Source organism: Acipenser ruthenus, chromosome 6, assembly GCF_902713425.1.
Source record: "Acipenser ruthenus chromosome 6, fAciRut3.2 maternal haplotype, whole genome shotgun sequence".
NCBI lineage: Eukaryota > Metazoa > Chordata > Actinopteri > Acipenseriformes > Acipenseridae > Acipenser > Acipenser ruthenus.
In genome coordinates this window covers 36563998-36577375 of record NC_081194.1, presented here as the reverse complement: position 1 = coordinate 36577375, position 13378 = coordinate 36563998, and the positions used below count along the sequence as shown (strand labels likewise).

The following is a 13378-nucleotide window of genomic DNA, read 5'->3' as shown; positions in this document are numbered from 1 at the left end:
CGCCATTGAAAAGAACCCAGCAAGGACTGGACATGGAAATACTATACATTGATAACAGCATATAACGATAGGTTACAAATGCAACCCCGGTTCCCTGAAAGCGAAAATAACCATCAAGTAGGGGATATTGCCGTCGGGCAGCAGGGATTGGCTGAGCTTTATAGCAAAACTGCTGATAGGCCTCTGCGCGAGCTGCCACGTAAGCCCGCCCCCCCCGGGAGCTTACTATACGCAGTGCGCAGAGACTCTCTTCCTCTTTTGCTCTTCAGGCCGTGAAGGCTTCCGGAGCGACCTCGCGGCTTGATGGTTATTTTCTCTTTCAGGGAACCGGGGTTGCATTCGCAACCTATCATTCCCTTTCAAGTCGAAAATAACCATCAAGTATGGGAACAGTGTACCCAAGCTGTCGCAAGGGAGGATTCTCGGCAGTAGGACAGACTTGCTTCATAACGGAATTGCGTAGGCAACACATCTACGCGTATGCGGAACCGCGCCTCAGCGTCTATGCTCGCAATGATACCTGTCCTAAGGTAGAATAATCAACACCATATCGTGACAATACTCAATATGATCGCCAACTAGGGCGTCATAGAGTGTAACACGGATGCTCCGAATGACTGAGCAGAGGATTCCAGTACATTTAAACGGTAGAATCTCATAAAAGTATGTGGTGTAGCCCAACTGGCTGCAGCGCAAATGTCAGACACCGGCACCCCTCTGAAGAGGGCCCAGGATGTCGCCATACCCCTAGTGGAATGTGCCTTCAACTGCCCTAGTGGCGGAAGGCCTGCAGATTCATATGCTAATTTAATAGCATCCACTATCCAATGGAAAAGATGTTGTTTAGACAACGGCTGACCCAAAGTCCTAGAACCATGGCATATGAACAGCTGTTCTGTTTGCCTCACAGTCATTGTACGGTCAATATAACACCTCAATGCCCGCACGGGGCAGAGCATGTGTAACCGTTCTTCCTCTGGGGAAGAAAAAGGAGGAGGATGGAATGCCATCAACTCGACTGGTTGGTTCATATGAAACGGGGATATGACCTTGGGTAAAAAGGCCGGATTTGGATGCATGGAGACCTTAGAACCGTCTCCTGCGAAACGAGTACATGATGAATGCACTGAAAGTGCATGTAACTCGCCCACGCGTTTTGCTGATACCACTGATGGCAAGAACGCAGTTTTCATAGACATGAGCTTCATATCCACGCTGTGGAGAGGCTCGAACGGTGCCTTGGTAAGGGCTTCTAACACCACGTCAAGGCTCCATGACGGTAAACTGGTCATCCTTGGAGGCTGCAAACGTCTTGCGCCCTTCAGGAACTGAGATGCCAGAAAATGGCAACCTGGTGATAAACCGTCAATGCGTACATGGCAAGCCGATATGGCGGCTAAATACACCTTAAGTGTAGAGGGAGATTTCCCTTCATCTAACAGTTTCTGTAGAAACTGTAATATCACTGCCATAGGGCAGGATATTGGGTCATGGCCCTCCGCCAGACACCAATCTTGAAACAACTGCCACTTGTACGTATACTGCGACCTAGTAGAGGGCGCTCTAGCACTCTGGTCGAAATCACCGCCGTCGAGAGCCCTAAGGCTGACAGGCGCTCCCGTTCAGGGGCCAAGCCCATAGCTGCATGAGCTTGGGGTTCGGGTGCCAAAGCCCTCCTTGGGCCTGAGACAATAGGTCCGCTCGCAGGGGAAGCTCCCTCGGGTGACCGTGCAGCAACTGCACCAGGCTTGGGAACCATATCCTCCGAGGCCACCAAGGAGCGATCAGGATCACTGTCACTTGCTCTACCCTGACCTTCTCTAAGAAGGCGAGGAGCATCGGAATCGGTGGAAACGCATATAGGAGCCCTGGCGGCCACTCATGAGCCAGTGCATCGACTCCTAGGGGGCTGTCGAGGTCCTTCACCGAGAACCATAGGAGGCAGTGTGTGGTCTCTCGCTAAGCGATCTACTTGCGCTATGCCGAACCATTCCCAAACGCGCCCTACCACCTGAGGGTGGAGACGCCATTCCCCCACAAGAGGGCCTTCTCTGGATAGGAGATCCGCTGCATAATTGACTCTGCCCAGTAGGTGAACTGCACGCAGAGAGGTCAAACGCGGTTGTGTCCATAGCAACATCCGTGTTCCCATCCGGTGAAGGCGAGGAGACCGTAGGCCGCCCTGGCGGTTGGTATACACCACAACCGTGGTGTTGGCTGACCGCACTAACACGTGCTTGCCTAGAAGCACTGGCAAAGTGCCGGAGGGCGAGGTCCACTGCTCTGAGTTCCAGAGCATTGATGTGGGCTGACCTCCAGGGTCCTGACCACACTCCGCGGGTCCCTGAGCCGTTCCAGACTGCTCCCCAACCTTGGTTGGAAGCGTCGGTCGTGATAACTTCCCTTCGGAAGATAGGACCCAAGCGTATGCCCTGGCGGATGTTCGACTGAACTTTCCACCAGCGCAGCGCTTCCCAGCAGGTTTGGGATACTGTCAACCTGCAGTGTTTGTCTCTCCGCGGATGCAAGGCAAAGGCATTGAACCAGGCCTGCAGAGGTCTCTGGTGTAATAAGCCCAAGGGAAGGGCTTGCGAGGCGGCAGCCATCAACCCCAGCATGCGCTGACACAGCTCCATGCTGACTGTTTCTCTCAACCTGAATAGGGAGAGACACCGCTCCATCGAGGCAACTCTTTGTGTCGACAGGGTTGCTTCCATGGACACTGAGTCCAGATGCAGACCCAAGAATTCGGTCTGTTGGCTCGGCACGAGGCGGCTGTTTTCTGAATTGACCTTCAGACCTAGCCGCTGAAGATGGTCTGTAACCATCACTGTGTGCTGTGCCAACTGCTCCTTCGACTGCGTGCAGACGAGCCAGTCATCCAAATAGTTCAGCAGTCGGACGCCTTGAGCCCGCAAGGGAGCTAGAATGGCATCCATACACTTCGAAAAGGTTCGAGGAACTAGTGACAGGCCGAATGGAAGGACACGAAACTCATATACCCTGCTCTGAAATGCGAAACGCAGATACTTCCTGTGACCCGGGCAGATGGGAACGTGAAAGTACGCATCCGTCAGGTCCACGGTGGTGAACCAGTCGCCGTGTCAGACTGACTGGATGATGTGCCTGTGCGTAAGCATCCTGAACGATAACACCCGCAGGTATTAGTTCAGTACTCGCAGATCTAAAATAGGGCGTAGCCCGTCGTCTTTCTTGGGCACCAGGAAGTATTTGGAATAGAACCCCTGGTCGATCGAAGCAGGGTCTACTTGCTGAATGGCATGCTTCCTGAGCAATGCTTGTATTTCCACATTCAGAGCTGAAGACTGAGCGAAATCCTTCACTGCAGTTACCACCACTCCCTGGAAGTTTTAACCGGAACTGAAGGGTGTACCCGGTGAATAGTTTTGCGCACCCAGATGTCGTCGGTGCAGTGTTGTAACCAGTGAGAATGTTTGTTTGTTTTTTGCACCCAGGTGTCGTCGGTGCACATTTGTCAGAACTGGAGCTGTGGGACAGTGTAGGGGTGGGTTAACAGCTGCCTGGAGTTTTCAGGGCTGTTTCGGCTGCGCTCGTTCGTGAGGGACCTAGCCAGAGCCACGAGGGCGTGGCCTGCCACCTCTTCTAGAGCGCCACCCTCCGCGCTGCGTTCTTACAAACCCAGGTTGGCCGCGCGCTGATGGACCTGAAGGGGAGGTCTTACTACCCCGTGGTTGCGCCTGCTGCTGTGGCGGTGTCCTGCACCACTGGTGTTCCTGAGGCCGCTTCGGCTGGAACGGCTTATTTGGCCACATTTTCGCCATTTGCTGCGACGCCTCCCGCGCCTTGGCGGAGCGTTGCAGCATCTCTTCCACCACCGGGCCAAATGTGTGCCCCGGTGTGATTGGGGCATCCAGCAACGGGGCCTTGTCAGGTTCCTGCACTCTCACCTGCGAGAGCCAGAGCTGCCTTCTGGCCACCACCAGAGATGCGATGCTCCTGCCCTGAGCCCGGGCATTGAGCTGGGCCAGCTTTACCAGCAGCTGACCGACTGTCCCCAACTCGCTTCTGAGGGCCGCAGAAGAGCACTCAGGCAGGTCTCTAATGAGTGCCGCTTGATACTGTCAAATGTGGCCAGCTTGCTGACAGTCTGACCGCCTCTGTGGCCGCAGCGTATCCCTTTTTTAAATGTACCTGTGTGGTCCTGCACGGATTATTGGGGCATGCAGGATCCTTTGTCAGCCCCGATAACCCAGCTTCACTTGCCCCTTGCATGCTAAAGGCCGAGGCCTTGCAAGAAGTCGCAGGGGCAGAGGTCGGAGCCCCCCAGGTGGACTGCACCTCCTTAACAAAGTCTGGGAATGCCGGAAGCTTCCTGGACTGATGGGGCTGAAGGCGACTCAAACAAGGAACGCCGTGGTAGTTCCGCCATAGGCCACTCGATGCCCAAGTGGCGGGTTGCGCTCTCCACCACAGACCACGTCGGGTCATCGGTATCCAGCACCTCGAGCTCGATGTCCTGCTCGGAGGCTACCTCAGCCTCTATACTCTCCCCTTCCAGGATGTCAGATGCGTCTCTGGAAACCGCATCGACATCCCACGCCCCTTGGGATTGCACTGGAGGGGCGACGACTGGTGCAGGTTGTGGAGGGGCCACTGGCTGGCTAGCAATGGGCCCAGCCGGTTGTTCTGGGACTCAGGGCACCACATTTGCTAGGGACATGAGGATGACTGCTGCCCTATCATAACCTCCATGAATTGAGACATTTTGGAGGTTAGCTCCGCCACCTCCGACCTGTCTCTGTATCGCTTGTCCCGACGAGGGGAACCTCGCTTCCATCGAGGCGATCTGGAGTGCGACCTAGACTCCTGACGGGGGCATACCCTATGCTAGTGCTGGTACAGTGTCTGATGCTGAGTTAAATACTTACCTTAGGTGTGCTTAAGGGAGTATGTGCTTGGTGGTCGTCTTCCTAATAGTGAAAAAAGGGAATTTTTATTTTAGTGACTGTAAGGGGCAGGCCGTACAGCTACCACGCGGTAGGGTTGGAACACACCACAGTTGATTATATATATATAGAGACTGCAGAGCAGGCTCCACACACGGTCTAGCGAGAGGCAAGACCGAGGCTGCAATGCACGCGTGGCCAAAGGCCAACGCAATGCGCGTCCTAACAATATATATAAAACAAATATATAATTTATTACAAAAAACCCAAAACACAACAATAATAATTATGAATTAATTATAGTATTAAGGAAAGACCACGAGAGTAAACAAAAACGCGATGCCGAAGCAAAGCGTGAAGGAATATATAATGTAATATAAATAATATACAAATATATAAACCAAAATAATAATACTATAAAGAGTGCAACTGAAATAAACTCGGAGAAGGGGCAAAAACCAGCTTCTCAAGCCTAAGCTTAATGAGTACAGTCAGTCGACAAGCTTTAATGACCTACCGCTACCGATGCTGAAGACAAAAGAGGAAGTGAGTCTCTGCGCGCTGCGTATAATAAGCTCCTAGGGGGGCGGGCTTACGTGGCAGCTCGCGCAGAGGCCTATCGGCAGCTTTGCTATAAAGCTCAGCCAATCCCTACTGCCTGACGGCAATATCCTATACTTGATGGTTATTGTCGACTTGAAAGGGAACTATTCTTTTTATTTGTACTGTGCAGTTTCATGGTGTATTCATGGAAATGCCTCTTGCAGCTAACTCCCTGTCCCTCTCTTTCCAGGCCAGACACAATTTCCCTAATGCTGACCTGAGCTATGTTAAGAAGCTCTGTGGAACCTTCCTCAATGGCCCCAAGCTTCCTGTAATGTAAGTGTGAAGGTAATTTTGAGGGTTAAAAGATTTTCTGAATTTAAGACCGTTTCTGGACTCTAGACAATGCTAAAGCAATAAAATATAATATCGAAGAGCTCTTGTCAGTCTGGTCCAGTCGGCTTGCTGATTTCTTGCTTAGGTAGCATCTTTGTTTGCACCCCTCTAATCTGCTACAGTTTTGTTAGGAGTTGGCATCTTAGCCCATGAATTGAATGGAAAGGCAAGAGCTGGACTTGAACTGCAAACCATACGGTTCAAAGATGAAGTTCTTACAATTCAACCAAAGAGCAAGCTCTGTAGTCATGAGATTAATACATGTCTTATGCTGATGACTGTATTAACTCCTCAGCTGTTAGGAAGAGATCCTTTACAACTTGATTCAAATGAACAGTTAGATGTGTGTATCCCTTGTGACTAATATAGTATACCGTCGCAGACAAAAGTATTGGTACACTACACTTAATATAAGATCATTCAAGAAAACATGTTAAATACACGAATGAAATGAACATTAGCTGCTAATTAATATGAACAATTTCTGGTAGTTTTAACTAACAATCTTTTTATAAAAATAAACAGTTAAGCAATTTAAAATATTTGTTCATGACAAATGTATTGGCACCTTTGCATTTAAGTCTGTAAAAATGTAATGGAACTAAATTAAGAATATATTAATTGATTGAAAACCATTACACAGTAATGATGCTGCATTATAAAGTCAATAGCCAAACAAGAGGTAATTATTTCCAACATCTGTTGAACATTTTGGCAACACAGCAGATGATGGTCAAGACAAAGGATTTGGATACATGGTTGAGACAAGCACTTGTAGTAAACAACAACAAAGGAAATGGCTTGAAGTAGATGTCCAAAGAAACTTATGGGTACAGAAGCTAGGAGAATCATCCTAAAAAAAAAAAAAAAATTCCAGGGTTAATCGCCAAGGATAAAGATTAAGAAGCATCTGGCATAATAGTGCATGAAAGAACTGTACAAAGGCATCTGACCACAGAAAAGTTGTATACACATAGACTTTGCAGCAACCACTTAAAAAAAAAACAATAAATAAATAAAATAAAACAAAACCGTGTAAAATTTGCCAAGAAATGGTCTAATTAGAGTAACTTTTTTTTTTCCCCCAAAAAGGACCACAGTATGTTTGGAGGGAAAAAAAAGGGAAAACTTTCCATGATAACCTTGTACCTACAGTTAAACACAGAGGTGGTTCGAGCATGATATGGAGGTGTTGCAGCAGTTCAGGGACTGTAGACATTCATGTGATTTGAAGATTTGTAGAATGTTTTGATACATAGCTGCATTCATTCAAACTACAATGATACCATCTACTTGTAGGCTGATTGGCCGACGATTTATCTTCCAATACGGCTCCAGTCACTGTGGAATTCTTGAAGAAAATGACAAAGTTCTGGAATGGCCTTCGCAATCGCCAATCTCAATCCAAAAGAAATGCTTTGGACTGATCTGAAAAAGCTGTAGCCAAGCATTGTGTATCCAGACTCCACCGAGTAATCTGGGCGTTCGTGTCCCTCATTGTGTTTAGCCACTTAAGAGGAGCGTGATCTGTGACAAGAGTGAAGGACCGCCCCAGGAGATAATATCAAAGAGAGTTCGTGGCCCATTTAAAGGCCAGGCACTCCTTCTCAATAACTGAGTAGTTGCGCTCCCTCTGAGCCATTTTCCTGCTAATGTATAGCATGGGGTGTTCTACCCCATCGATCTTCCTGGGACAAGACTGCCCCCAGAACGACATTCGAGGCGTCTGTCTGGAGGATGAATTCCCTGTCGAAATCTGGTGAAACTAGTGCAGGGGCTTGGCAAAGTATCCGCTTTATCGTGTCAAACGCTCCCTGACACTCATCTGACCATTTTACAGCGTTTGGGGCGCTCTTCTTAGTGAGGTCAGTCAAGGGGCTAACAATGGTGGAAAACTCGGGGATAAAACGGCGATAATAGCCTGCCAGCCCCAAAAGTGACCTCACTTGAGCCTTGGTTCGCGGGACCGGAGTGTCCACCAAGGCCTGGACCTTGGAAGCCACTTGTTTCACCCGACCATTACCCATGCTAAAGCCAAGATATTGAGTCTCTTGTTTGAAAAACGCGTATTTGCCTAGGTTGACTGTTAGCCCCGCCTCCCTCAGAGACTGCAGGACAGCCGCCAATCTATCAAGGTGCTCCTTCCAGGTAGAGCTAAAAATAACCACGTCATCAATATACGCTGCCGCATACTGATGATAGGGACATAACACCTTGTCCATCAGTCTCTGGAAGGTAGCTGGGGCCCCATGCAAACCGAAGGGCATGGTCTTGAAATGAAACAAGCCATCCGGGGTAGCAAATGCGGTTTTCTCCTTGGAGCTGGGTGTTAACGGGATCTGCCAATATCCCTTTGTCAGGTCCAGAGTGGACAAGAACCTCGTCTTACCCAGTCTGTCGAGGAGCTCATCCACTCGAGGCATGGGGTACGCATCGAACTTAGAGATAGCATTCACCTTTCTAAAGTTCACACAGAAACGAGTGGAGCCGTCCTTCTTGGGTACCATTACCACGGGACTACACCACTCGCTCTGGGAAGGCTGCACTACTCCCAGCTCGAGCATACTGGCCACTTCCCGCCGACTTTCCGGGATCCGGTAAGGCCTCTGACGCACCCGAACACCTGGCGGAGTAATAATGGCATGTTCAATAATGTCAGTTCTACCGGGCAACTCAGAAAAAACATCACTGAATTCCTCAATTAATTGACCCAGCTCCTGTTTCTGACGGGGAAGTAACTGTTTCCCCATCGAAATCTTAGTTGTTTGACCAGATGGCCTCAGGACCAAAATCCTCCTCTGGGCTATCATTAGCAATAAACAGGGCTTCTCTGTCTCTCCAGGGTTTTAACAAATTTACATTATAAATTTGGAGTGGTTTTCGATGGTCGGCCTGCCTGATTTCATAATTCACTCTCCCTATAGCCCGAACCACCTCATAAGGCCCCTGCCACTTGGCAAACAACTTAGATTGGGCTGTGGGAAGGAGCAGCAGTACCTTATCTCCAGGTCGAAAAGTCAGAATTTGTGCTTTTTGATTGTACTGCTGCTGCTGCTGATGCTGAGCATTGCGCAGGTTCTCTTGAGCCAAACGACCGACTAATTCTAAGTGATCTCTTACCAGTAGTACGTATTTAACTACATTTTTAGAAGTAGAGGTTTGGTCCTCCTACCCTTCTCGCACGAGATTGAGAATGCCTTGGGGTTGTCTCCCATACAGCAGCTCAAACGGGGAGAACCCCGTTGAACTCTGTGGCACCTCTCTCACTTCGAACATCAGGAAGGGGAGGAGTTTTGCCCAATGTTTTTGTTCCTGGTTCACAAATCGCCTCAGCATCTGCTTCAGGGTCTGATTAAACCTTTCCACCAGGCCATCTGTCTGCGGATGGTACACAGAGGTCATGATGGGACGGATTTTCAAAATTTTGTACACTTCCTTGAGGGTATCGGACATGAAGTTGGTTCCCTGATCCGTCAGAATCTCTTTGGGCACCCCTACTCTAGCAATAATCTTAACTAGTTCTTTAGCAATGACGACGGCACTAGTGGAGCGCAGTGGCACCGCCTCTGGGTATCGAGTAACATAATCCACCATTACCAGAATGTGCGTATATCCAGAGTCGGCGGGATGCACTGGGCCCACTATGTCCATTGCTATGCGATCGAAGGGAGTACAAACCAGGGGCAGTGGGACCAGCGGGGCCGGGCGAACCCGCCCCGGCGCTACTCTCTGGCAATCGGGACACTCCGCTACATATTTCCTCACATCCACGTGGAGTCCCATCCAATAAAACCGGGCCAGTATTCGTTCCAAGGTCTTTTCCCGCCCCAGGTGGCCAGAAAAGGGAATATCATGTGCCAACCACATGACCTCCCGGCGGAAAGACCCCGGAACCAATAATTGGGTTACAGGCTGTCCTGTGCCCGGGGCTTGGGATACCCTATACAGCAAATGCCCCATCACGATGAAGTGAGGAAATGTGAGCGGCCCGCAGCCTTCAACTTCCTTCCCCTCGACAGACCGAACCCGCCCCGGATGTGCACCAGAGTGGGGTCATTACTTTGCTCCCACTCTAGGTCCACACCCCGGTCCCAGAATTGCGAGCCGAGCGGGGCCTCAGTAGCTTCTGCTCTAGGGATCTCAGTAACCCAATCCCGCTGGTCACACTGGACACCCACCCCCTTCTGTGTTCGTTTGACAGGCAAAGCAGACTCACCCACCAATCCCCAGCCTTGTCTCATTAATGCCCCCTCAAGTTTCTCAGCCCTCCGCTCTCTTTTAGTTTTATGGGGCCGGAACCTGGAAGTAAATATGTCGGGCTGCAAGGGGAAGATCCGGCCAGTTGGATCCCCCGTTGCGACCACCCCTTCTACAATAGGTGGCCGAGCCGCATTGACCTTAACTTCCATATAGTAAGGCCAATCTCGACCCAAAATTACTGGGTATGGCACCTTTTTAGCGACGGCCACGACTACGTGGCACTTCTGACTTTCCACAGTCATTCTTCTTTATTGGTCGGATACACCTTGGTTTCTCAAAGAATACACGAGATGGTCACAGACCCCTGTGGCCGCCAGGGCGTACCCTCCAAGAGAGCAGACTGAATTATAGTGTGACTACACCCTGAGTCCACTAATGCGTGGGTACTCATATTACCAACAACTACATTAATAATGCAAGGCCCCTCCCTTCCCCTGTACTCACCACCCTCTGCGCCCGGACATCGCAAGGCCACGTCACACTCCATTGCGGTGGGACAGAATCTCGCGATGTGACCCACCTCGTGGCACCGGAAGCAGGTAGGGGAAGGCAACGCTGTGGGAGATGGCTGCTTGTCCCTTGGTCCACCACTGGGGGGGGGGGGTACAGGGATTCTCTCTGGCCCAGCTGGGAGCTAACCTCGGTCTCCACTTTGGAGTCGAGGTGCTCAAAGGGACAGGGAAAACTGAAGGCCTCGCTGCAGTCCTTGGGTGCGCTGGTGAAGGTCGATGCTTCACTGGGACCACTAGGGGCTGGACTGGGGTCCACCCAAAGCAGTGAATCCTCGAAGGCCTCCGCCAGCTCGACGGCCTTGTGCATCGTCTCGGGACTGTGGCGAGCGACCCAGGCTCGAGTCTCCGGTTCCAACACCTCCAGGAACTGGTCAACCCCCACAGACTCCATGATTTGTTGGGTGGTCCGTTCAGTGGGACGCAGCCAGTGGGGCAGGGAACCCGGCCGCTTGTAGGTCCGGAAACGCCGGCAATGTTTTTCCGGGGTGATATTGAGGCGCCGGAGGATAGCTGCCTTCACTTGGGGGTAATCCTCCGCTGCCACATTGCTCAGGGCCCGGTATGCTGCCTGCACCTCACCAGTCAGACAGGGGGCGAGTTGTGCCGCCCAACATCTGGCTGGCCACCCTGACACTGTAGCCACCCGCTCAAACGTTGTCAGGAAGGCCTCCGGGTCATATTCTGAGGTCATCTTTTGCAGCCGGATTTTGGGCGTCGGCTGCGCTGGTCCAGCTGCTGCGGCCGGGAACTGGGCTTGGGCTTGGGCCTGGGCCACTACCAGGTTCTGAATGGCCAGACACATGGCCGCCATCTTGTCAGCCATCGCAGTCATATGGGCTGAACGCTCAGCATCCCTCTGAGCATCCCGTTCTTCCCGACGCCGCTCTACACCGTCCAAGACGGCTGATCCTCCAAGACGGCTTGCAGGGTGTGCCGGTCCATGCTCATCCCACTTCTGACACCACCTTGTGGGAGGGTAGTGGGTGGAGCTTTAGAGAAGGACCAGAAATGACAGCACACAGGAGCCGGAAGTGTCGTTTAGTTCTTGGAGCCCTGTACCATCAATGGTAACAGGCAGGATTTTATTTTAACAAACAAAAATAGAACAGTCCAGCATTGCAGAAAATAAACAAAAAAAACACCTGTAATACCAGCAATGGTAAACTCAGGTTTCAAATAAAAAGAATAAACAAAAACGTCTCGTTACAAAGCAACAATAAAGGAAGCACTGGGTTTCTCCGTGCTACTGCAGTGGGTTTCCTCTCACCGCCTCTTGGCTCCCTTCCACGGATTACTGGCTTGTCCTGGGCTTTCTTCACTGCGGCAATCCACCAAAGTTTCAAGCTTCTGTGAATTACAGCAGTTTTGATAAAAACAAAACAACAAAGCACAGCGTGTGTTTTCAGTTCAGGACAGGGAGCCGAATGGCAAAACCATACTGCTTAAATACTGCCAAGTCCCACCCCTGCAATCAGCACGCTGCCTCACGTCAGCCAATCGACGAGAACAGCACAGCTGATTGCAATAATGGGACCTGACGGCCACATGGTTCCACCTTGGTCCAAGATGGCCACCTGACCCGGAACTTCCTGTATGGTCAGAGTTCAGCCTCCTGACCCAATCACGGTCAACCCTACACAGCGCTGCCGGTGGTCGGGAGGGCGAATTACGACAGGAACTCCTTTGAATCCTGTCACACACACTAAAAGCATCTAAGTTTGAGCTGGAGAGATATTTGGAGGAAGCACATACAGATTCAAAAAGGCAGGAACCTATGTCAATTCCGTCAGACATCCCACCTATCAATCCACCAGAATACCAAATGGAGGACTGTGCACCTAAGTGGAAAGAAGTAGAGCAAGCTGTGAAAAAAGCAAGGGCTTCATCATCTCCAGGGCCTAATGGAGTTCCGTACAGTGTACAAATGTGCTTCAGGAGTTCTACGAATCCTATGGAAATGGATGAAAGTGGCATGGGAAAAACAGGTTGTACCAAGAGCATGGCGCTGAGCAGGTGGAGTCTTTATACCTAAAGAAAAAGATTCTACAAGCATCAGTCAGTTTCGCCCTATTTCCCTATTAAACGTAGAAGGCAAGATTTTCTTCAGCATTATTGCTCAGAGATTGTCAACTTACCTATTAAAGAACTGCTTCATTGACACTTCAATACAAAAAGCGGGCATTCCAGGTTTCCCAGGATGCTTAGAACACATCAATGTGATCTGGCAACAAATTCAATCAGCTAAAAAGGAGAGGAAGGAGCTCAGTGCCACATGAACTTCTTTGGGAAGCATTTAATTTTTCAGTGTACCGATGACAATAACAAATTTAGTGAAAGCCTACTTTGGAGATTTGCAATTTAGTTTTTCAACTTCAGAATTCAGCACTACATGGCAATGCCTAGAAGTTGGAATAATGGCAGGATGCACCATTTCTCCACTGGCAATGGCAATGGAAGTAATCATTAGGGCATCAAAATGGGTAGTGGGAGGAGAGCGCTTGGCTTCTGGAATGCAACTACCACCAATTCGAGCATACATGGATGACATGTCAACCATGACTACAACAGTAGCCTGCAGTAATCGGTTATTGGGAAAATTAATTAATAACATTGAATGGGCACGAATGCAATTCAAGCCTACTAAATCAAGGAGCATCTCTATAATTAAAGGTAAAGTAGTAGATAAAATGTTCTTCATTAATGGTGAGGCAATACCAACAGTATCTGAGAAGCCAGTGA

At 50.0% G+C, this 13378-nt stretch overlaps 1 protein-coding gene across 1 annotated transcript in view; it reads left to right on the top strand.

Moving 5' to 3' along the window:
- The window catches only part of LOC117411196 (cathepsin B-like), a 61847-nt gene that overhangs the window by 28571 nt on the left and 19898 nt on the right, over positions 1-13378 (top strand). The window contains exon 3 of the mRNA XM_034018475.3: positions 5722-5807. Coding sequence (XP_033874366.1) covers positions 5722-5807 — 86 coding nt within the window. The remainder of the gene's footprint in view (positions 1-5721; positions 5808-13378) is intronic.